A 26,542-nucleotide genomic window follows, 5' to 3' on the forward strand; every position below is an offset into this window, starting at 1 on the left:
ATTTGAAATTGAATAAAAGAAAGGAAGTACTTAAAAAGCTGATCAGGCAGAGCTCGGATTTGTATAAAAATATGTGCATTAATACCACTGATATAACACTACGCCCTTTCATTTAAAAAACATTAGCCTTTGAAATTGAAGTCAACATGGATTGGTCAATATCATGTTTGCCGCAATTGTTGATCTCGGTTAACCACTGATTTTAACAATATTCAACTGAAACTTATCCTCTCCTATTGATAATCATTTATTCAGAACTACTTTGACAACCATTCCACAAGGCAAAGACAACTTCCTCAATCATTTGCTTATATATTTGATATTTCAAACAAAAAACAATGAAAAGATTTACCGTAAAATTCCTAATAAACGCCCCTCCCCTAATAAAGGCCCTATTCATCAGTGCTGAACTCATAATTAAAGCCATAATTTTATTCAAATCATTCAGAATTCATTTTATTTTATAGTTAACACAAATATGTATAATATGAACTTTAAAACCTTAACACTTTTTAATGTTATTACCAACACTTGCTAACACTAAATGTATTTACAGTGATTTTTGGATTAAGGAAAAACTGTATCGTAATAATGGCCCCCCTTTTGAAAAATGTTTAGCCCCCGGGGGCGTTTAATAGAAATTTTACGGTATACTAAGGAAAAGTCAATAAAAGACATTCTTTACAAGACAAAGAGTCTTTTAAAAGCAAAGACAATCTTTTTAAGAAAAGGAAATCTTGTTATAGAAGACAATCTTTTAAGGAAAAGATATGATCTTCAAAGGCAAGGACAATCTTTTTAAGGCAAAGATTCTATCTTTTAAGGCAAGGATGGGTTCAAAGAACAATCATATGGTGACATATACCTTTTGTAACCAAAGGCAACTCTAGAAGCTCAAACCAAATCCTCAGAAAATACAGTATTGTATAAATAATCTAAATTCATTGTATAAATAAGAATATAATTAAGAAAACAAGAGCTAGTGTAACATACCCAGGAGGTAATTGACTGGCTGTCAAGATATGTCACTGTGTATAACAAGATAATTAACTCTGACAAGATGGATGACAAAGTCTGTCTCAGCACCTAGCTATCATTATATACATTCTTTTGTATTTTACATTTTCTTTTTATTTTCTTGTGTGTTCTATATTTTATGGAGAGAGTTTGTAGTGGATGGAAGGGTTAGAGTTTGTAAGGTGGAGGGCATGGAGTTTACAAGGTGGTCAGAGCTAGGAGTTTGCTAGATGTTTGGGAGGTAGAGTTCTGTAGTAGGTGGAGTGAGGTGAAGTTATATTGTGGGTTGAGGGAGGGAGATCTGTAGTGGACGGGGGGTAGGAATTTGATAGTGGGTTGAGGGACTGGCATTTCAGGGTGAAGGAGTTTAAATATTGGTGGCATTGGTAGAGTTTTGTAGTGGGTGAATGTGGAATTTTTATAATTTAAACCAATTAAAGATGGCTTCTGTCTAAATTCGTCTTCACTGAGCAAGATAATTGACTTAATACACAACCAACAAATCAAACATTTTTCTCGTAATTTAACCGTTTGTCTTCAGTTTGAAAGGTATTAATAGTCAGTCATTTTAGATAATGATTTTATATGTATAATTCTTTTTATAAGCCCATTTAATGTATAAAGCTTACAACTAAAATAAACAACTTTTTCATAATTATCAGTGGTGGCCGGGCCGGGGACTTGTATCATTAAGTCTCAAATTCACTATCTACACACCACAATGTACCTAATTATATCAGACAAAGTTAATATGTTTGCTCTTAATTTGATGAACACAGGGTTGAAATTATCTTCAAATTACTTCTCATTTATGCAACAATTTTCCATCAAAAGTTTAAAATTTTGTGTGGGCTATGTTAATTTCACATACTTACATGAGTCACCCACAAATAAACATTTCAAACCTTCCAATATGCAGTGTCATTGTTGGAAGATAGTCAAAATTATTCTTACATTAAGAGATAAGGTGCCTGTAATTTTACATAAACAGTTTTGAACTTTGGAACTTTGAATGATTACTTTTAATTTGATTTTATCATTACTTTCAGATAACATCTTATAACATAATTATATTCCTCCTAAAAGAATTAAGTTTAAAGTTTAGTAAAAAATGTTTAAGCTTTCTTCCTTAACTCTTATCAACCTAAATATCTTAGACTTGTCCATTTTTCAATCAGGACAAAACATGCATATCAATTATTTTCAGGGAAAATTTCTAAATAAGTACCGATAGAATAGCAAACGGTGCTGACTATAACCTTAGTAAGTAACAGGTTAACTCCTATTTATAAGAAGTACATTTGTTATACATGTAGCACTGGACCAGGGGTCATACAGGATTCCAATCCACAACCCCTGGTTAAGAAGCAGATCTTTAAATCCAAATTTTACTGATTGAGCAGTTTCACATTAGGTACAAATTAAGTAACTTTACATGACAAAAAACTCCAGTGCTACCCAATAGTCAAAACCTTGTCATTAGTCAATAAAACATTTATAGAAATAGAGAACCTTGATTATTCATGTAATTATAGGGTTTTGAAAGAATATTTATGCAATTTAGTTTTAACTTACAATTTAATACATGTACAAACAGTTGTCATGTTATAACTAAGTATATGAATTATCTTCCCAACGAGATATATTAAAGAAGCATGCCTCCAGATTAATGCTAATTTTAATGAAAAAAAGTTATTTATAAATGTATTTAAAAGTAAAACATTGTAAGCAGACACAGTAATTTTCACATTACAAACAACACTTAAAATCCATATAAATTACCGCAAAAAGGTCAAAATATGCAGAAATAGGGCTGTGTGTTACTCACACATTAGAAATATGGTAATAAATACTCAAAAATCATTCATTAGTCACACAAAACATGTAACTTATTACTTAAATCTTGCAACTTTTTACTTAGTTCTTAAAATCTTAGCACATTTTATTCGGGTTTTATTATCTTAAACAATTTTCGCAATGAGTGCATCTTTAAGTTAATATAACAAGAAAAGATGGGTTTGTAACAGTCAACATTACCTTAGGTAACTATGCAGACTCTCAAATAAAGATTTCATAACAGTTGTTTCCCTTTCTTTTTTTAAATTCTAAGAAAGACAACTCTATATCATCTATATATAAAATGTATGTGAGAGTTGTTTCCCTTGCATTATACAATTTATTCAAAACAAAATATGGCAAATAGCACTTTAGCAGTCAGCTTATTATTTAATGCATATCTAATATATATATATGGTTAACAATCATTTTTGTGCAAGCAGCTCTTTTATTTTGTGAATAGGCTTAAAAATATCTTAACCCTAAACTTACTATATATCTATAATGGATCCTTCAGCTTTGAATTTGAAACAGTCCGGATTTCAATATCTAAATACATTAATTGAGCTACTAACAGTATAGAGCCTGGTCAGACTACATGGAGGTGCAGACTGGCCTGGCTCTGTACTAGTGGCAAAGGCTGATCACTTTTGTTCCTGCAGGGTTAATTGCATTCAAAGTTACAAAAACACTGTCATAGAGTCACTTTTCAGTTATAATTCTAATCTTAGGAATTTCTCAGATTCCTCTATATATACAGGCACGAAACTTTTTGAAGCTGAGTAAAAAAAAGACTATTTCATTTATAACAGTTGACTAAAATTCAGCAAAAGTAAGAACTGCTTACATAAAAATCATTCACATCATTCATACAAACAAAGCAGAAGACACTTTAACCCTTACCACTCTAAGTATTTTAAAACAGACACATCCATCTTTCAATCTTGGCAAGACTTTCATTATTTAGTGAAATTTTCAAAATTGGACACCATGTGATCAGACAGCATGGATGTGCCACTTGACCTAGGTCTGCACTATGCAGTGGTCACATGGGTAGATTCAGTTGCCGCAAACATGGTAAAGTTTAAGCGTATTCTGCTGTACGATTGAGGTCAAGGTCATTATAATACATGTAATAACAAACAAAATTTTAGACTTAGTTAACGGAACTGCATAGAATTTTATTGATTTAATTTTTTGTTAACATACCAAATTTTACAGCAAAATAGTTTAAATGAATGTGATTCTTGTAACTTGTATATTAAGATACAATTGTCCAATAAAAGAAGAAACTGAAAATATAGACAATGACCTTTAACCTCAATATATGAATTACATGGTTAAACAGGGTGACGGATGCTTACATGCTCAAAATTATCCCACACGGGCGACATGCTACGGGGATAACCTCCGTTAATTTCCTCTCTACTCACTCGTTGCTGCTCATGCCGCTGCTCTTGGCGTTGCTCCGTTTTTGTCTCGTACGTACGCGTCTCAAACTGACGCACTTCCTGTTTCATAACATTCTGTTGTTGTTGTTGTTGCCATGGAGATGACTGTATGATAGAGTGTTGCGCCGCCTGGAGGGATTTCTCGAGGGCGTCCAAACGGTTATCAGTATCTTGCCTATCCATTTCATTTCTGTTCAGAGTACTGTTCTTAGAATCTGCAACATAACAAACAAAAAACTTAAGAAAACTTATTTTATATTCCACTCACATTTCTTTGTAAAAATTCAAGTTTAACTACTCACTTATTATTTCAAAGCAATTTTCTGTCTTAGACACTGAGAAATTTCCAAAGCATCTTGCACATATTGTTTAAACACCTCCATTATTGTATATTTAAATATGTATACACACAGTTGGCCTTCTACATAAAATCCTTGTTTACTCTAACAATATTGAACTGTATATAATGTAAACTTGTGTCATCCGAACCATCAGTGTGTTTAATGTAGTATGTAAAAGTTCGAAAAACCTGATTTGAATACATATCCATGCATAATTATGCAACAACATTTCAAGAATTAAATTTTTTTTTTTTTACATAAAATTACGATACACAATCCAATTTCGCAGGAGTGTACTCTCTCAAAATGCACCTTAAGCAGTAAAATATCAGGTAGTAAGATGTTTTATGACCTAAAAGATTAACTTTTCTAAGCTGTAAATTTTGCAGTGTGAGAATGCTATATACTTTAGTTATGATGAAAAAAGGTCTTCTGATAATTATTTACCAAAGTAAATGCACCAGTCTTTTCTTACTCACCCACACCAAAGCTGCTTGAGCAAAGGGGTAAAGTCCCCATTTTTCCTAAAGGGTTGGATTGTCAAAAGTAACAAATGTTTGGTACCAAAATGACAGCAAATTTAACTCCTGACTTGCAAACTTTGACCTTCAACTGATCTAACAAAGGTCAGTTAGCATTTGTTCAATGAAGACACATAGTTAATTCACAGTAACACAGAAATTTATGTTTGAACAAGATAAGAAGAGCTTAAACCCAGGGTTCTCGGGGACGCTTATTTCGGCGTCCCGGTACGCATGTTTATTACAGCTGGACGCAAATATTTCAGAGCAAGGATTCCACGTACGCTTAATTTTGCCTGGGGACGCATAAAATTACCGATTGTTTACAACCACAAATACACAAATGCGTCAGCGCGTGTCAGTCTATAGGTAGGCGGTCCTATGCACATCGACCCGTGAAGCGATTAGCCAATCAGCGATAACGCTTCCGATCATTATCACGCAATAGTTATACACGCGCTGTACAGTACATGTAATTACCAGATATAACACGAGGTGATAATTTTATATCTTTGATCAACAGTTGATTGGAAATTAGCAAATTTTACCGACAAAAGGATAAAATTATCGACTATTTACGCCGCAAGTTTAAAGACTGTTTTCTCAAATTACAAATGAGTGTAATTTTGAATGATTGTCGAATATTTTCGGCATTTTCTAGGCACAATTTTGCTTTAGTTTCATTCTTGCAAAAACTTTCTATAAGAGTATTAAGAATTTAAGATATTGTGCCGAAATGCCAGGACAACAAACCAAAATACACATACGCTTTTCTTTGATATTTAGATTCTATCCGAAAAATGATCCCGAACATCGGCGATTTCACGTTCGCCAGAAACCCTAAAATTTCGCAAAAATTCTCGGTTTCCAAGCCAAACATGCGAATGAATTGTTCCTTTATTATTTAATCAACATTAAATCTTTAAATATCGATCTTCAATTTGCCCCCTTTTGAAGATATTTGCTAAAATAATTGTCGATCGGATGAATCTCTTACACACTGTGTGAAGCTGTACACGATTTTCCTATTCATTCCGCTAAACGCTGCCTATATACATTTACGTTTTTTTTTTACAAATATAATTTTTTTGTCTTTAGAGTGGACTTATTTAACCAGAATAAAATTTGATTTGGTATAAAAGTGAAAAAAAAACGATTTCCATGTGTTGATGCATTATAATGAAATAATTTCATAATAAATACTAACAACAAAACAATAATTATACTATGTAGTTCAGAGTTTCTTTTGAATAACTATACACTTTGGCAGTCTCTTGAAGATTCAAAATATCAGCAATGCTATTGTGAGCATTGAATGACTAATCTGTAAACATATTAATTGCGACGCACTTTTGGACTCCAACTTTTTCAGGGTTGGGAGTCCATGGACTCCATGTTTTAAAGTCCTAGTGAGAACCCTGAAACCATTCCACACTTTCCATCTGGACAAACCGTTTTATTGTTTTAATGGAATTTTCCATTAATATATACTGTACTGACTGAAAAGCAGAAGACCATGATCAGACTGAACAGACAGATGGACAGACAAGCCAGCAGATCTTGGTATGGGTAAAATCGGTTGCCATCTACATGCCAAGAGCTAAAATTGACATTTGAAATGTATATGTGTGGGTGACCATGATCTACTAAAAACAAGGGAATTTGTGCTAAAAACTGAATGGCTGAACTTGGTATGGTAGCGATATATTAGAAAATAATTATATATTTAACTAAAAACAAAACTCTTAATATCAGTGGTTACAAATAAATTACCCACCTGACCCTCCTGTCCTTTGAACTATGACCTCTGTTATGTAATGGGGTTTATTTGCTTCCTGTTTAACTGTTTGTTGTTCTCTTTGTATCTGTTTTTCTAATTGAACTTCTATCGGTTGAGGTTGCGAAAAGTCCGGTTCATCATGGTGTACTGTTTTATACACAGTTTTATAGCTTTGAAACGTATGGGGTGACACTGATCTTGGAGATAGTGGTGGAGTCCTATATTGCGGACGCGATTCTCTCTCGGTATGTTCACGATCATAAGTCGATTCAGAATTATGCCTCTGAATAACCCTGGGTTGTGTATGAGTCTCACTCCTCCAGGAGCTTGCATTCTGCTGGTAACCTCCCCCGCTATATGACTTTTCGCGTCTGTTTGGCTGTGCTGCGTTGGTTGCATTAAATCTCTACATTTGGGCGCGGGGGGGGGGACAGGGCAGTATTACTGTAGAAATAACAATCTCGTAAATAGGGATGGGGAGGTTTTTTTAAATTTTTGAAGGAGACAAAGCTGCTCCGTTATGTATGTTGTGTGCGAAGCAGCCACTGGCAATGTGTCATGAGGTCTAAATGTAGTTTCACTAGGTGATTTGTCTGTATTATATGTATGAGTACGTGAAATTGTATAACTATACGGGCTAGTGGGCCCATTTTGTAACGGAGATGACACTTGTGAGGACTCCTCACTTTGCGCTCGCTTTTGAAAATATTTATTTTGAGTTTGAGATTTTTTCAGTTCTTCGATCATCATCTGTTCATTTCTTTGACGTTTTGGGTCACGTTCCGTACTCTTTTCTCGCAATTTAGCTTGTTGTTGTTGTAACCATGACAACGAGTGTTCACCATCGCTAAGTGATGATGGACCATTTGTCTGGTAATTGTAAGATTCTTTTCTATAATTATTCTCGTAATCAGTTCTATATGGAGCTTTAGGGCTCGTAGGGCTCCGGGACATTTCTGGCGAAGATGGTGTATAGGTAAATGCATTCACTGGTTTGTACTTATCATCAGTAATAGTTTTACTTTCAGTTTTCACGGTATAATGTTTTTCTGACCTCATTTCTGGCACTTTGTAAGTAACGTCTCCTCTTTGTACCACTAAATTGCCCTCAGGGCTTGTATGTTCTTCAACAGTTTTAAAACTTCGTGTCCCCGGCGGAGATTTCTGACTCACGAATGCTTGATCGTTTAGCAAGTCACTTAAAATTTGATCAAGTTGTGTTTGTTCATCGAGCGCCACTTTCCCAGATCGTGGACTTGTTGAAGAACTATATGATTTGCTCATACTCGACATATTTGGTTGATGAAAATCTCGTTCACGTGTATTATAAGACCAACTTTCACTGCTTTTATGGGTGGTAGATGCCCCCATAGGTACTATAAGAGAGAAAGAAAAATAAACACATTTTATTATACAATTATAAGTTATAAAAAAATTCTTACATAGCATGTAAAGATTATCACAGGCAAAATGTTTATGAAATATCAAAATGTTGCAAATAGAATTCTGTTAAATACAGTAGAACTTCAACAAGTTGAACTTCGATTAGACCATTTTTTTTTAGTGCGACAAAGTAAAATGAAAGTCCTGAGACCCAGTGTAGGGTGATAATCACTCAGGATATTTTTTTACTATAAGCTGGTTTAGTTATTGCCCTTTCCTTTTGTTACACCTTATGTACCACGCTTGTAAACATCAAATGCTTGATTTGTCATTAAAATGAGACCCATTTATGAGTCAAAGTCCCGATCTGTTTTTACACAAGTCCCTTCAACTTCAACTCACCAAAGTTCTACTGTATACAGAGCAATATTCAACATATGTCACATCAATTTCAAGAGTTTTATTTTCATTTGGTTATTTTGTTATGAATAAGACTTAATGATATGATACTTAAGCAATAGTCAGGTAACTAAGCAATGTAATTTTACTACAGACATTTTTATCATAGTTCTTTAAACTTGTCTCAAAAAACTTTAAACTTTCCTCAAAAAAAGCAGACGACAAAGTTGACAATCATGCAGATAAAAGATATGAATAAACAACAATAGTAAAAGCCAGAATCACATCCATAAAATGCAAGTTTTTGGAAAAGAAGAACAATAATTTCAGAAGAGCTTATTAAAAATTACTGCTGTTTTCTCTTACTACTGGATAACAGACTAAGCACCGATAAAAAATGGTAGAAGAGATGTAGACAAATAAAGGTGCTAACAAAACCTGTACAAAATCGAATTGACAAGGCAATAACCAGTCAGAGCTTATGTAATGGCAAGCAATAAAATAAGTATGTAGGCATTCTATATACACAGTGATACCCTTAAAATATTGCCCTTGTATTGGCAAGCAATAAAATGGATACAGATATGAGATAAACAACCAGACCCTTCAAAATTTAGTAAGAAGTAGGCATAGCATTTCTAGCAATGATGTGGATATGTGATTTACCGTCAGACCCACAAAACTTTGCCTTTATAATGGCAAGCAATGAAATAAAAATGTGATAAACCATCAGACCAATAAATGTGATAAATGGTCAGACCCACAAAACTTTGCCTGTGTAATGGCAAGCAATGAACATGATATGGAACAGTCGTTGATTTCTTTTTGACAGTGTACATTAAATTCTAGGTATATGTTTTCTATATCTGCAATTTGATCACATAAGAGCAAATAAAGTAAAGCCATTACTTAAGTTTTATTACCTACACCAAACACAATTGTTTTCTTACATTTTTGCAAAAAATTTACATATTTGCAACAAGCCTACATTTGATGCTAAGGCATTTACACATAACTCATTCAGATAACTACTTCAACCATGTTAAAAACAGATTTTAAATCATGATGTAACGAATATCACAACAAATTTTATATTTTGTGAATAAAGCATAAAATATAATATAATGTTTGATACCAAATATGGTAAAATATTTTTTTTAGGTTATGATTTAATACCTGATATGGCAAGTATGTGTAATTAATACAGGTATAGGCATTATAAAACCACAATCACACACTAACAACAATAATGAAATGCACAGTACATAAAGACGAGAGAAGAAATTAGAAATTCGAGCATGCACTGAAAAATAAAAGTACAACGTAGGTGGAAACATGTGACATATTTCTTCTTTTTTTTTAATAATTAAAAAAATATATATATTATTTGCTTAACAGTGTTGCACAAACCAGGGGAGGGCAAACAATAATGTTGCAAAAACTTTTGGCCCAACTTGCGTTACAAGTACTGTTTAAGTTATGGCGTGTGTTAATATATGTTATCAAATAACAAACCAATGTTTCAAACAAAAATATAGCCAATATTTGACCTTGAACTTGTTTCTGATTTACATTATACTTATCATCAAACTGTCAGTGACCTTGACCTTTCCATGTCAATGATGGCAATATAGGGACAAAAAGGTCAACAATATTGGACTGTAAATAGGTTCACTACAAATTTAACACAATTTTAGAAAAAAAATAGAAGTACAAAGATGTAAGAAGTGAATCCATTGTTGCTTTAGAACATTTTGCTAGACTGCTTAACAATCATACTTATAGGCAACTGTGACATGGCAAAGGCCCCCCTCCCCCAGCTTCGTAGCCAAGTAGTAAACTTTTTAGTTTGTTTGTATGTCTAGGATTTTACTCTGCTTTCAACACGTTTTAGGTCATATGCAAATTGGTCAAGTTCATTGGGTTCCGGTTCAAATACTGTATCAAAATTTAAATTCTTCATTCACCTAGCTAGAAAGGCAGTGCTGCTATAAGGTTATCAACTTTTGCCACAAAAAAATACTTGCAGTGGCACATGAGGTAACCCCCTAAGCACTTGTAAAACTGGGATTAAGTAGCCATGTGACTTTTACAGCGTCAAATTTGATTTACAAAAATTCAAAGAGCCTTAAATAATTTATGAAACAAAATTAATGTTAGCAAGAAGATGGCAAAGGAACTGCTAATTGCTATAATTACTTCCATACAATCAATTCTCCCTTATTTTGAATAGAAAAAAGCAACAATGAATTTAGATAAAAAAGAAAGTAACCATTTAATTCCATTCTGTTCTATTATTAGCTTCATAATATTGAAAATAGAAAATTAAAAGCCCACTATCGAAGCATCCAAATTTTTGTTAATTCAACCCAAATTATTAACAAAAACATATTCATAACAAAATACAAAACATTATTTCTTTCATTTTGTAGTAAAAAAGTTCAAACAAATCATAAAGTTGATTTAAAATGTCTGAAGAACTAAATGGTTACTTTCTAGACCAAGATGCAACAAAAAAAGGGAACAATACCAGAGAATGCAGAAATACCCGAGTCTATGCTCGATGAATACGAGCCGCCATTTTGTAGTTTGGTCGGCCCGTTCTGTATGATTTGCGACTCCAGCTTTCTTTTGTTGACCTGCGCGTAAAGACTCCCGTCAACAGGACCTGATGAGTGGTCCAGTTGCGTTACTCGAAAACTGTCGACCCCGTGTTGTTGTTGGTGGTGATGAGAACTATGAAGGCCGTTAGCATTCACATCTGAAAATATACAAAGGATGGGTATAATTTTCTGAATATGTGATTCACAGATTCAACTATAAAATTGTATGTATTTATAATATGATGATACATAAAGCACTTTTATTTTTTGTTGGCAACAACCCCATTAGTGCAACTTGTTGTACTTCGCGATGAGATATTAAATGCCATTTTGTGTATGGGCAATATCTGCCTCTAGAAGCGAGATTCTGACTAAGAACAAACATATCTCAGAATCTAGCATTGGCACATTTTTATATTTTGACTATAACCCCATTTGCCTCACTTTAAAACCATTTAAAAAATAGGGCAAATAGTGAACAAGCCTATTAAAACAGTCATTTGTTGCTATAAAATCACTGTTTTTAAAGGAATTTAAGTCCTAACTGAGTAGGAAAATTACAATTCATTTACACCTTACAGTAAGATAAGCAGGGATGTGGGGGAAGGGCAGGTTACAATTAGTATTACTAAAAAACTTACTGTGTGTATAGTACATTTTACTATTATGTGAAGAATGATGCTTTAAGCTAAATCCAGTTTTTATTCCACAATGATATTCCAATAGTTATTTATTTATTTCAATATTTCTAACACATATTCAAAAAGAATTTTTTTCAAACTTAACACTTTTAAGGAACTGAATTTCTAACAAGAATTTAATACACATGCAAAATGTCACATTTTATTGCATCGATTAATCCACTCATTTGACTTTATTTTGAAGGTGTAAATTACACTGAGTGCATTAAACAAATTATCCAAACTTTCCATGTATAAATTACATTATTATAATCATCAACTTAAAAGTACACAAAAACTACCTCCAGGTAAAAAGGAGGAAGATTTTTGTGTGGGCCGAGTTCAGATGATTAACTCCAAATGGATGTCTTCAATTGGTATATAACATAGTTAACTCTGTACCTTTGTAAAACCACAAGATATCAGGAGTGTCAAAATGCTATTATCAAAATATCTGTTTTTTGTGTACCAAAAGAAATATACATATTATGTTTAATAAATTGGCAATGTCTACAGGATGATTCAACTAAATATTTACCAAATTATTTCAAAGGCTGTAATAAACATTTGGGATCTTATGCATTGAGTTGTTAATATTACAAAACAAAACATGGCGAAAAGCCCATTTTACTCAAGAATCTGTTTTTGTTTATATTATTCATTATGTGTTTATCACTCCTCCTTAATTATTAACAAGGATCTATAATTTTTCCTAAGCCATGATGGGCTGATAAATCCCCCCACCAATGCCATGGGTTTATAATTCCTCCCCCATACTGGAATTTGTTTATATTTCTATTTTTTCTACCACACCATGAGTTTACCATTCCAGCTATAAACCATGGCTCTATTATTTTCTTCCCCACTAATATTCTTAACCTCATTATCATGATCTTAAAAACTGCTCAGCCATGCTATGGATTCATAACTTTGTCCTCACACCATAGGCTTATAAATTCCTCCCTCATGCCCTCAGTGCATAAATCCCTCCCCCATAATATTTCTATCATAACCTGAGTTTTACATTCCTTCTCCATATCATAATGTCTATACAGTATGCCCCATGCCATGGATTTATTAACTGCCCTCATATCATGGGTAAATCAATTCCTCCCCCATACCATGGGAGCTAACAAATCCCCTCTGATACCATGGGTTAACCAATTCCTCCCTCATACCATGGGTGTTATTGAAATCCCCTCTGATACCATTGGTTTATCAATTCCTCCCCCATACCATGGGGATTAACAAAATCCCCTCTGATACCATGGGTTAATCAATTCCTCCCCCATACAATGAGTCACATTTTAACTCCTGTAAATCACCAGGAGCAGAAGCATCCTGTTATCCATCATTTCCAGGAATTCATCAAAACAATTGGAGAAAACATACACACATTTTGATTAGCTTCTGATATGGAGACTGCAAATTGTGGTTAACAGGCCTGTAAATACCTCTGAAAGGTCAACAAAGGCCAAAGTCTGATTTTATGCATTGATTCATGAATTAACAGATTACAACTAAGTGGCGGGATTTTTAGCTACATATTTGAAGACTTCACTGTTGTAAACATATTACCTTAGTGGCTGTTTTGGGCTATTTCTAGAGCCAAAATTTCCTTTTTCCAAAAATTTTTGATATGATACGTAAGCTTGGTATTATATTCTAGCAAACTTCATGTACACTTATGTTTACCATGTTGCTGTTCAAACTGAATATACCTATGGGACCGCGCCTTCTAATCATGGACTGTGCAGTTCTCTTTTTGGTCTAATAAGCTGAGTAAATACTTTGTAATTTTCCCTAAAAATGATGAAAGGTTTGGTTTGTCCAGAAAGATGGTCAAGTCATTTCATTTATTTAGCCTTGAAAGAGTTAATGTCCTCTTTTGTTAATCAAAAGATATACCTTTTTCTTAATGAGAATTATTCTAAATGCAGGTAAAACAAGAACATGTTATATCAATCAAAGTTGCTTGTTTGATTAAAATCCCAAGCACAAATCTTAACTCTCACAAGTGGAAAATCAAGTGTTTCTGCAGCTGCTTAAAATATCTCTTCTGCAAAACTAGAGCAGGAGGTATTTTACCGGCTGCATGAAGACAGAGAGCATGTGCCTGCAGATATATTCAGAAAACACGAAAATCCAGAGTATTAAGAAAGGAAGATAGTTCTCATTCTAATCAAAATTCCACAAAAATCTCAGCTTACTGTAGTTTCTAAAAATAGAATTTCTAAAAATAGAATTTCTGTAAGTACATACAGGTAATCTCTGAAAATTTTGGAATCTTTTAAAGAATCTCATAATCCTTTCATCTTATTATATGAGGTGTGTAATAATTTGATTAAATTATGAGTTAAACAGCTGCTCCTTTAAATAACTGCTACAGAGAGGTGAATGTTAAATCCAGAGGGGGCAGTAAATTATTAAAGAGCAAGTGGTAGCTGCCATTTTGTTTTCAAAAGATTCAAAGGTTTATATATCTTAAGATAATCCATTTTATTTTATGTACCTGATTTTTGTATCAAAACATAATTAATTTGTGACTATTGCAATTCAAAATAAAGGCATTTTCTTCTGCAAATTTCATTGAATATCTTTGATTTTATAAAAGAAAAATCGGACATTTCGAGTGTTTTTTTTTTTCCCTTTCCTTTTTTTTCTCTCTACAGATTGAATGCATCTCACCAAAAATTCATTTCCATTCCAACAATTATTCATCATGTTTTACAACCATTATTTCACTAGACTCTCTCTCTAATTGAACAACAAAAAGAGATGATTTGGCAACTATCACTTCCACAGCATGAAGTATTCTATAATATAGTTTCTCACTGATTAGAATGATTTATTTACAATAGAAAAAGACATAAACAATGGGCTATAAAACCTTATAGTGAAAAACAAATGGAAACAGAGTCCCTAAAGTTCATTCCATCCGTGAGAGTGCACATAATGAACATCTTAATATATCACCAACATTTTCAGTTTTGCACACAAAAAAATATTTTTTAACCAAACAGATCTTTAAATTTTTTGCTTCTGATCAACACTGGATTCCCCCCCCCCTCTATTTATTAAGCATCTATAGAAAGTTTTAAGGTTAACCATTTCAGAACAAAATTTGTTTGTTTTTGTTGTTTTTGGGTTTTTGTTGTTGTTAATTTTTTTGTTGGGATTTTTCCGAATCATGGTTATTTTGAAATATTGCATAATTATAATTATAAAATGGTTTTTAGATGGAGTTTAAAGAATGCAATAATATAAATCATAGTATTATCATTAACAATTACACAGCAACCAATAACAGAAAAAGAGTCTTTATATATCCAAGAACTTGCTTTATAATACTTGCAGTTTTAGCTTGCTTAAATACACCATTTTTGTGACATGATCACAAGCACAACAATTCACAGAAAACATTTACAGTGATATATATATATACATAACATTTTATAAATTATCTAAGATCCAGATTATACACTCATTAAACACTCCAAGATTTGTCTCAGTATTCTTATAAACTTACTAGCATTATATGTTTAATTACTTTGCACCAAGATGCCAATTTTCTACCAAGCATTCAATGAAGACACCATGCCAGAACAGCTGTTTTGTATCTATATCTATGTGTCTTATGTCTTGTTTATTGCCAATGAAAGCTGTGTTGATACATTCCCCTGCTGCACACCAATCTTAACATGTATTTCAGCACCATCCAATGTGCAAAATATCACTGCAGTGCAATAGGTGAAAGCTGGTTGCTAATTGCACCAGTTGTTTCATTTCCAAAAGTTTCAATTTGCAGCAAAAGCTTTTCATTAAACACTATATACCGGTAGAAGCAGAAACTTCTTTAATTAGCAATTAATTAGAAATTAATTAGCAATTAACTAGTAATTGTTACATGTATGCTCCTATATATAAATAAAGCAGTATTATGCTTTTCTCCAATATATCAATATAATTGAATTCAACATTACTATAAACAGCATTATAAGTCTGATCTACTCTTTAATTGATTTGATATTAATCAAATCAACATTCATATCAATTTAACATTCAAAATCTACTGTGAACTCTGACAATAGTAAGTATGCTCTGATAGATCCATGTTGTATATATTAAACACAGTGAAAAACACACACTTCAATATTCATGTTGAAATAATATACTTATGTTGTATGTAAAATGACACTTCTGATTATTAACATACAAAAAAGTCTCCAAGGCCATTAAGTTAACAAACATACAAAAAATGCAAAAAAACCAACCCATCCAATCAAAACATTGCACCACACTTACAAGAAGATCACAAACTTTTTCATCTCTTAAGGGACCAACTCCATATATGAACCATTAACTCTAATTAGTTCCTTACAACTTCCCATTCTCTGTATACAATACAGCATCAAAACTAGTTGGGACAATTCCGAGTCAGATACAATTACAATTTTTTTAAACTAAACAACCTGTATGCTTACTCAATGTTTCTGTTACATTGACCTTAGCCAGCACTGAAATATTCTTAAAGACCAAAAACGACATGCCAAAAATAGTGCTGATTTTGTAACAGAATAGTGGCAACTGTTTTTAGTGTTGAAGTAATGAAAAAATTGTTGTTTTTCAAGTAGTGTCTATAAAACAAAAATTTATTTCATAAAACTCTCAGTCTTTCTTGTCATTGTATAAAGAAATCAATTATATTTTTAAGGACTGATAGTACGATGTAACAAAAGTACTAAGGCACAAATTAAGAGGGCCATAACTCTTCTTGTTTGTCACAGAGTTTTTATGCCCATTTCAAGACATTTATGGTAATATCTCGATAGTCGTCCAACATAAACTGGCTTCCAATGGTAACTAACCAGTAATTAGCAATTTTCCACAAGTAACCAACTACTAATCCTAGAATGATTTCTGAATCCCAGAAAAAGGTCATAATTCATTAATGCAACCATAGGACAAATTCAAAGTCATGAAAGGTCAAAAATGTTTAAGATCTACCCTAACAAACAGTCTACTAAGTAATCCATAACTAATGGCATATATATATATACTTAATTACTAAGTTGCTGACAGGATTTTCTTCAGAGCATTTCTCAGAAATATTTTTTAGCCATAATGAATTCCAGGCAAGCACATGTGCCTTCCAGTATTGTGATGTACTGACCTCTATCATTATTTCCTGACAATCAGAGGTTGATTAGCCATATCATTATCGGAACAGGTGCAACTTCCATTCTTTTAGCATGACCATACTGGTGTGGGAGGTATTCATATTTATGGAGTGATGTAGGAGGGGAAAACATTCATTGGTATGTGGGATCAATTTAAAAATGCAAAAGCAACTTTTGAAGTATTTCAGTATTTTTCATTTTAGTGTAGACTGATTTGAGACCTTCTCTTTTCTTTTGGATTTCATCTCCTAAAACTTTTATATACCTTCTTCAGGGCACTTGATTTTGTGATCTTTATCTTTACACACACTCACTTTTTATGCCAAATCACATTTCATTTTTAAGTCCCATCCTTTTAATAAGTTACTTTGCCATACACAGGTGACATGATTTCAGGGCATTATAATGTTGCAATTTCTTGATTTGTCATATATAACTGTAGCTAGTACAATCTTCAGGAGTCACATCTTTTCTTAATCTGACCATGTTGAGGTATTTCAGTACAACTACATCTATTTAATTCCAAAACGTTTTGGTATGCACACATCCTGGTATTTAAGGTCATCTATTTAACTCAACATCATTTTGGTTTGTACTCATTGCAGTCTTCCAATCTTTTCTTTTTGACAAGAAGACACCAGGAAACAATTTTGTTGCACGTCTTTTCTCACCATGGTAAGTTTTCAATTCAATATCTGGTCCAAAGCACTCAGAAATTTGTCAAATTGGGTAATTTAAAATTGTTCACATTTTTTGCAAGAGCATTGGAACATTAATCCCTAAACCACTTTCAAAATAAAGTGGTGCAAATTGAACTATCTTCTAAGTAAATTATCTTATCTGCTATTGTGTTTAGGATAATAGAGGAAAAAACAAAAAATCTGAGGGACTTTTCATTTAAATAATTCCATAGGATCCTATTTTTGTGATGCTAAGGAATTTGCTTGGCTAAATTTCAAAAATAAAATGCATTTTAGATAAAAACTGTGTGACTTGATAAAAATTTCAGAACAAGTTCTGGCTAAAACTCAACTATTTAATCAAGCGCATAAAAAAGCTTACAGTTTGAACATTAAAATATCTATTTAAACATGAACCTGCCTTGGGTAGCATTATTTACGATTCAGCAGTTTGCAATAGAGCATCACATACTATAAATTAACTGACTGGTTAAATTTCAGCAGAAAAATGAACCCAAATTTTCCCTACAAAAATAATGTAGTATGCCATTTAAAAAATACACTTACATGTATCAAGCATCATTCAAAAATTATTCAGATATGTCGATTTCATACAATCAGTCATGTTGATTTGCTTAACAAAGTCTTGCAAGTAATAATAATCATTGTCTTCTTGAAACCAACAAATACTTGTGTCATATGGATAAGATATTCACGGCTGTGAAAAAAATTGCTGGTCTGAGCCAAAGATCTTAGGGTCTTCAAGACAAAACCCTAACAACTTAAAACCACTTCCATTCTTTTGAACTGTTCTTAGTTGTCATTGCAATGCACTGTATGACAAAAACATTTTTGAAGTGAAAGATACTGAAATCAATCTGTAAAAGAAGCACAAGCATTATTGAAATTCAATCACATTTCATCATAATTTAAACCAATCAGATGCCAACATTTGATATCAAATTTGTCATATTTTGTTTAAGACCATTGCACTTCATCACCTAATTTCAGACATATTATCTTATCTTTCGGAAATATCGAATATCTATACAACAATTTTAAACAACATAACCATCTACCAGAGTCTAGGGTAGTGGTAGCCTTGTGGTTAGAGGTGTCTGCTAATCATGGATCCAAACACTAATATGGTCATGACAATTGACACAAGTACTAGTTGGTTCCAGGAAGCGGACTCGAACGTGATTAATGTAAGTTGCAAGAACTCGTTTCGCAACCGGAGATAAATAAATATGTTTCAAACCAGAGTCTTCTACTGTATAATGTATCCTCAATATCTCAAACAATCTTTCAAGAGGGAAGACACAACTTAAAAACTTTCTTCATGAGATTTAGCCAAGATTTAGTTTTTCACCTTTCACATTGGGAGAGGATACATTCCAGAAATCATAGATTATGTAAACAAATATAAACAAAAAAAAATCTCTCAGAAAAAGTAAATAGTTGCTATGGCAGCAATTATAGTAAAAACACTGCAAAATGTTTGCCTGATGATTTATACAACAAAAACTTGGGAGAGATAGGATAGTTGGTAATATAAATCATCCTGTATTATATATATATATTGTAGCCAGGCAATATTTTGTTTTATGTTTATGATCAACCTAATAATATGCTAATATGTGATCTAATAACATATTTTGGTTCTTTGGAAAGCTGAGGGGGATAGACTGAAATTAGTTTTGGTCTGCTTCCTTCAGCTTCTCAAAGCAATATCACTTAGGTGTGAAATCCTTTGATGTAAAAACTTAGAAGATGGTCAAATGCACATGTGATAATGTTTTATTAATTATGATAGACAGATTAAAGATAAGAAATATATTATTTGATTGGATAAATTCAAAAAGGGGGCAGATACTTTGTTTTGGATAGAATTTTGGACATACAGATTGGGGGGGAAAGTTAAGTCAGTTTAGGTTTAAGTCTAGGTTAAAAAGGTTAGGAGAAGAAAAGAAAATAAATTGAGTAGAAAGATTGGAAGTGTATAAAAGGATTTAATTTGATATTGTAATAGATAATAGTTGATTAATAATAAGGTGGACTGGTGTAAAGGATTTAGCAAATCATTTGGAATAAAAGAAACTGAATGTGGACATTAAAGTTTGTTGTTTATATAAATTTCAAAAGCAATTGTGAAGTTACGAGTTAAAGCTAATTCCCCGAGTGGTTAGACCTAAGAAAGGGCGTCTGGCCACATAATGGTGTGAGAATCCGGAAGTATTCTTAGAACTTTTATTAAATTATAATGTCAAGAAATAAACAATTGATAGCAACACCAAAATATGAACAAAATGATAATGTAGACTTTTTTTGGAGAAATTCGAGAAAATCGGACAATTAAATAATTGGAGCAACGAAGAAAAGTGCTTTCAGTTTTGTTTAACTCTGAACCAAAGTGCTGAAGCTTGGTATCTAAATTTAAATAGAGAAACGAAAGAATCGTTTGAACTTTTAAAACAATCTTTTAAAAGCAGGTTTTCCCATAAGACTGACAGAGTTAACTTGTATGCAAAATTTATGAAAATAAAACAAGATGGCAGAGATGTATCTGTATACATAGAAGAGGTGGAGACGTTAGGGAGGTTACTTAAAAAAACGGAGGATGAAATTATTGACAGAGTTATATTTGGTTTGGACAATAAACTTAAACAACAAATAATTATTCGAGATATAACCAGTATCAATGAGCTGATCGAATTTGCGAAGAAACTGGACACTTTACATGCATCTGAGGTTGAAACATTAAGTGAAGTATCCATTCCAAAGGATTATCGTGACAAACAACATACCGTGACGTACAATCCAAGGAGCAGGGAGGAAAATTTCAGAGCCAGGCAACAAAGACCAGGACCATACAGAGGGCGTCAGCAAGGAAAAGATGGAATAAAGTGTCACACATGTGGAAGGTTTGGCCATGTTTCTTTTTCTTGTTATCGCAATAAACGTTGCTTTACCTGCAATAAGATGGGTCATGTTAAAAGTAAATGTTTTAAGAGTTAGGGGTGCGAGCCCGTCTCACAAAAATTGGGGGATGGGCAAAACATGGGTAAGAAGAAAAAGGATAAGAATATATCTATAGGGAAAACATATAAAATTGGAGATGAGAAAAATTTAATTGATGTAAGATTAGGAAATTTTTCTACTTCTGGTATGATAGACAGTGGTTCATCAATTTGCTGTTTAACCAATGATATGTATAAAAGAAGTGGTCTGAGTAAGCAATTTGATCTTTTACATTCAGATTTACCAAGTGCCCAATGTGCCAATGGCTCATCTATGAAAATCATAGGCAAGGTTGTTGTTCCTATATCTATATGCAGATTAACTTTAGTACAAACATTTTATGTCTTTAAAAAGTTAAATCAGTCTGTTATTCTAGGAAAAGATTTCCTTACTGAGCAAAATGCTACAGTTGATTTTGGTGAAAACATTTTAAGCATTCAAAAGGGTTTGATAGCTGTAAAAATGTTTGGGGCTCCATCTAAGTCCAGTCTAGCAAGACTTGTCAATAAAATCTCAGTGCCAGCTAGATCTTGTGTAATAGCAAAAGTAAAAGTGAAAGGGCAAAATCAAAATGGCTTATCTGTTATTCAGCCTATAAGAACTTTACCAAGCAAAGTTCAGGTTATAGGGGCTAGGTCAATCTCAAATGTCCAGGGTAATAGAACTTTTATACAATTTTAAATCCAACAAGTGAAGTGATGTATTTAAGGCCAAAATGAACCAGTAGCGAGAGTTGAACGAATTAGTGTTGATGATATTTGTGAGAATGAGTTGCATACTGGTGAGAAAATACAAATGAATGAGAAATCAGACAGTGAATACATTGAGATTGCTAGGTCCATAGGCATTGATCTTACTAATTCTGACTTGACTGATGAACAAAAATACAAGTTGCTCGTTTTTCTTGGTAAGAATAGAGATGTGTTTGCCACTAATACAGCCGAGTTGGGTCATTGTACAATTTTCCCTCATAAGATTGACACTGCATTCCCAGTGTCAATTTTCCCTCATAAGATTGACACTGGGAATGCCCCTCCTGTTAGAAAGAGGCCTTATAGGGTGTCGCCAGCACAAAAGCAAGTTATTGAGGAGCAGTGTGAAGATATGGAAAGAAATGGTATTATAAGTCCTTCTACTACACAATGGCAGAGTCCTGTGGTCTTGTTAAGAAATCTTCAGGTGAATATCGTTTTGCTGTAGATTACAGGGCTGCAAATAAATCTATTAAATTTGAACCTTTTCCTATACCTAAAATTGATGATGTTACTGATGCAGTAGGGGAGAAGAAACCTACTATCTTTAGTGTTTTGGATATGGCTCAAGGTTTTTTTCAAATTGGTTTGGACCCCGCCACGAAGGATCGCACAGGTTTTGTTACACATCAGGGTGTTTGGGAATTCAATCGTTTACCATTCGGGCTTATAAACAGTAGTTCTGCTTTCAGTTCGGTAATGCACGAGGTTCTACGAGGTATAAATTACATGTATGCATTGACTTATATTGATGACTGTTTACTCTTCTCACGAGATTTTGATGAACATTTAGAACACTTGTCTGAAGTTTTTAATAGGTTCAGAATGGCATCCTTGAGGCTTAAACCAAGTAAATGTTTCTTTGCAGCTAAGGAGGTAAAATTTCTTGGACATATTTTCTCAAAACAGGGTATTTGTGTTGATAAAGATAAGGTCAAGGTAGTTCGAGATTTTAAGACACCAACCAATCAGACTGAGGTCCGCTCTTTTTGTGGTCTTGCAAATTATTATCGACGTTTTATTGAGAAGTATTCCTGTATTGCAAAGCCTTTGCATAATCTTTTGCGGAAAGATTCAAAATTTATCTGGACTGAGCAGTGCCAGAATGCTTTTGACACTCTAAAGGGAAAACTAACAGAAGCTCCTATTTTGGTATTTCCTGATTTTGAAAAAGAGTTCATTCTTTACACGGATGCTAGTGGTATTTCTATCTCTTATATATTGGGTCAAAAGGATGAGCAGGGTCGTGAACATGTCATTTCGTATGGTGGGAGATCACTTCGTCCTGCTGAGAAAAACTGGGGTATTTCAGATTGGAAGGCTTAGCTTTAGTTGAGGGTATTCGATATTATCATACATATTTGACTGACCGCAAGTTTACTGTTGTAACAGATCATATTGCGTTAAAATCTTTGAAAGATAATAAGGCTAGTGGTAGGCTTGGTAGATGGGCTGTATACTTACAAGGTTATACAATTATGAGGTAGAATATAAAGCAGGAAAGCTTCACTCCAATGCTGATGGATTGAGTCGCCGAGAATATGATGTTGAGCAAGTGAAAGAAGACAAAGACATGGACTGCGACAACATTCATATCCACCCTCAGGTTTGTTCCATAGAATGCACGTCAACAACCATGGAATATAAACTAGAGTACCAAGAAGTTGTCACAGCAAAGGTCAACATGGTAACCGCAAGTAAAGAAAGAGATACCCTTTCTGGGATGTTAGATGCCATGGATGACTATGAAAATTTAAATCCTGCCAATCTTATTCAAGAAGTCTGCAATTTGTCTGCTGCTCAGTTGAGGCAAGAGCAAATACAAGATCCAGACTTCAGACTTATGTTTGAGTATAAGGAGCAACAAAAAGTTCCAGAGGATGTGCAGCTGCTAGAAGATTGGTTGCAGAAGCAGAGCACTATGAAATAGAAGATGGTGTCCTTTATCACATGTATCATCCAAGGGGCGAGAGGTCGAAAATTGGTGGATGTCAAGAAACAGCTGGCAGTACCTTTTAAATACAGGGATATATTACTTAAGCAGTATCACGATGCTTTGACAGGAGGACATTATGGTATTGAGAAAACCTACGAAGCTATACGTATATAAATTTTTCTGGCCATCAAATTTATAATGACATTAAGAAATATTGCCAAGTCTTGTGAGCCTTGTCAAATGTCAAAAAAAGGTATGTTCATCAACATATAGGCTTACTTAAAGCCATTGCCCTATAGGTGAAGTATTTTCAAGATTACATTAGATATTCTAGGGCCATTGCCGACAACAGCTGATGGTTTTAAATATGTTCTTTTGATTGTTGATTCAATTCAGTAAATGGTGTGAGGCATTCCCTTTGAAAGACATGGAGGCAAAAAACTGTAGCTTGGAAAGTGTATGATGAAATTATTTGTCGCTTTGGTTGTCCGAATTCTATTTTGACTGACAGGGGGTCTAATTTTATGTCAAAGTTTAATGAAAGGAGCTTTGTAATATATTTCAAATTAGTAAAATTAGCACTAGTAGTTATCATCCAGCAACCAATTCTACTGCTGAAAGGATGAATTCTGTCATATTGCAAAAGTTGCGGGTTTACTGTAATGATAAACAGACTAATTGGGCCCAACTTCTTCCAAGTATTATGATGAGCTATAGAGTCAGTCCTGCTATAGATTCTACAGGTTACTCCCCTTTCTATATAATGTTCGGTCGTGAATGCAGGCTTCCTCTTGATACTGCACTTATTCCAACTGTCACATCTGGAACAACTCAATGAACAACACTTGAGACGTATTATCGAAAATCAGAAAGTATGTCGGGAGCTGGTGAAGGAAAATACACTAAAAGCTCAACAAAAAGTTTAAAAGGTATTATGATAAGACAGCAGCAACGCCTAAAATTTATGGTTCGAGACAATGTATGGCTGTATAACCCAAAGACAGAACCTGGAAAGTCACCAAAGTTGACAAGAAAATGGACTGGGCCATACTACATTTCTGAAAAGTTAAGTGAAGTCAATTTTCGTCTACGAAATTTAGCCACGCATCAAGCTGTCAAAAGTGTTGTACATGCAAATAGGTTGAGACCCTACACCCAATCCAGCTCTAAGACCCGACAAATCCATCAGGGTTGCCAGACAGAATACAACAGCTGGAGATGGATGACCAAGAAAAGGATGAGACAGAGCCCCCCCGTCTTCATCAGTTAATGATCAAGATATACCTGAAGTTTCAAATTTAGATAACTTTGATTTGGAGAAAAATTGTTAAGGCAAGTTATCACAGAGGTAGATTGGTATAAAATATTTGGTAAGATACCGTAATGAAACTGGGAGAACACGAACCGAGTGGCGCTATAGTGGAGATTTGCCAGAAGATGTGAGAAAGAATTTTCACATTAAGTACAACGTTCTCAGGCACTGTGCGCGAAACGTCCCAGTATGTGAGAATTAAGAGTGGTATGAGAGATATAATTGTAGTAAAAATAAAAAATATAAAAATAGCAAAAATATAGTATAAAAAAAAAAATGAGTTTATATAATTATGAAACTGCTTAAAGTATGTTTATGAGAGTATTGTTGGTCTATTAAGATTCTTGTTGTTGGGGGTGAATAAAAATGTGATGTCCTTTCACTGCAATTTCCATTAGGGCATTGTGTTAAATGGTTTAAGTCTGGCTCATATAAAATTTCTATGTCATGTGTAACTAAATTCAAATTCTATATGCGCACATTTTTTTTTATGTTTAGATTTTTTTGTTGGCAACATTTATACTGGCATGGTAAATCTGAATATATAACCTTTCTTACTATTTTCAACTTTGTTCTTTATTGGTATAACGTATATGTGATACCCTTGCTAATATAAGAATACAAATTCGGAGGTTATTGTGATTTGATGTCCAATATAATATTATATACATAGGTATAGAGTTGAGGTGATTTAGAGAAAAATAGATGTGTAAGTCTAATTGATGAACTGGCTGTATTATCATAGTCTATTAGAATTTGTATCATTTTACTTGGGGATAATGATGGACAAAAAGGCATTTAAGGGAGATAAAATGTGAGTTTAATGAATCTTTGGTGACAGTTGAGCTGTGCAAAGCTTAAAATAGTCAAGTCCCAAGAATTTCTTGAGTATTATATGATTATTGTATATTTTTATATGTAAAGCAAAAAGAAGAATGTTATAGTTACATTTTTTTGTATAAACTTATTTTTTTAAGTTTGCTATTTTTCACATCTTCTAGCTTTACAGTCATAAATTAAAGTTTACAAAAATGCTTTTGTGGGTAAATACAGAAGTTTGTATGTTTAATGCTACAGGTGTTTAATTGAAATTAAGTTTATTTGTCGATGACATGATTGAAAAATATGGTTGAATCATCATAAGTTTATGCAATATGTGATTGAAAAATGATATGAGTGATTTAAGTGTTTTAATTGATTACAATGACAAAGATGACAGTGAAATGACAGTGTTGAAGTGAAAATGTGAAAAACATGTGTGTTTAACTGTAAATACAATTATCTTTATGCAAAGGAAATAAGACTAAAATCAAACAATCAAAGTAAGTGTTAACCAGACAAAAAGAACTAAAATGAAATGGAAATAAATGGAAGTCTTGTGGTGACATTATATCAGAAAAATGGATTTATATGGAAATTTAATTATGAACATAATTATATAAAGATCTCCTGTGGTTAATTAAGAATATCAAGACTTTAAAAAAATAATACTATTTCCTATAATTACACTGTTAACTGTGTTGATTGCGTAATGATTATATACATTGTATTGCATTTTAAATTGTGTTTTATATACTTTGAAACATTGAAGTTTTCCAGTCCACCTTATCTGTATATTTATATGTAAATTGCTAAGTAGTGATTTTAATT

At 33.2% G+C, this 26,542-nt stretch overlaps 1 protein-coding gene across 1 annotated transcript in view; it reads right to left on the reverse strand.

The window, feature by feature from the left end:
* The window catches only part of LOC132741855 (tensin-1-like), a 165,390-nt gene that overhangs the window by 22,822 nt on the left and 116,026 nt on the right, over positions 1 to 26,542 (reverse strand). The window contains exons 12-15 of the mRNA XM_060730117.1: positions 11,259 to 11,489; positions 7,453 to 8,322; positions 6,944 to 7,330; positions 4,218 to 4,519 (exon numbers count right to left, since the gene is read on the reverse strand). Coding sequence (XP_060586100.1) covers positions 4,218 to 4,519; positions 6,944 to 7,330; positions 7,453 to 8,322; positions 11,259 to 11,489 — 1,790 coding nt within the window. The remainder of the gene's footprint in view (positions 1 to 4,217; positions 4,520 to 6,943; positions 7,331 to 7,452; positions 8,323 to 11,258; positions 11,490 to 26,542) is intronic.

Source organism: Ruditapes philippinarum, unplaced genomic scaffold (genome assembly GCF_026571515.1).
Source record: "Ruditapes philippinarum isolate M1 unplaced genomic scaffold, ASM2657151v2 ctg923_1_1_1_1, whole genome shotgun sequence".
Classification (NCBI taxonomy): Eukaryota; Metazoa; Mollusca; class Bivalvia; order Venerida; family Veneridae; genus Ruditapes; species Ruditapes philippinarum.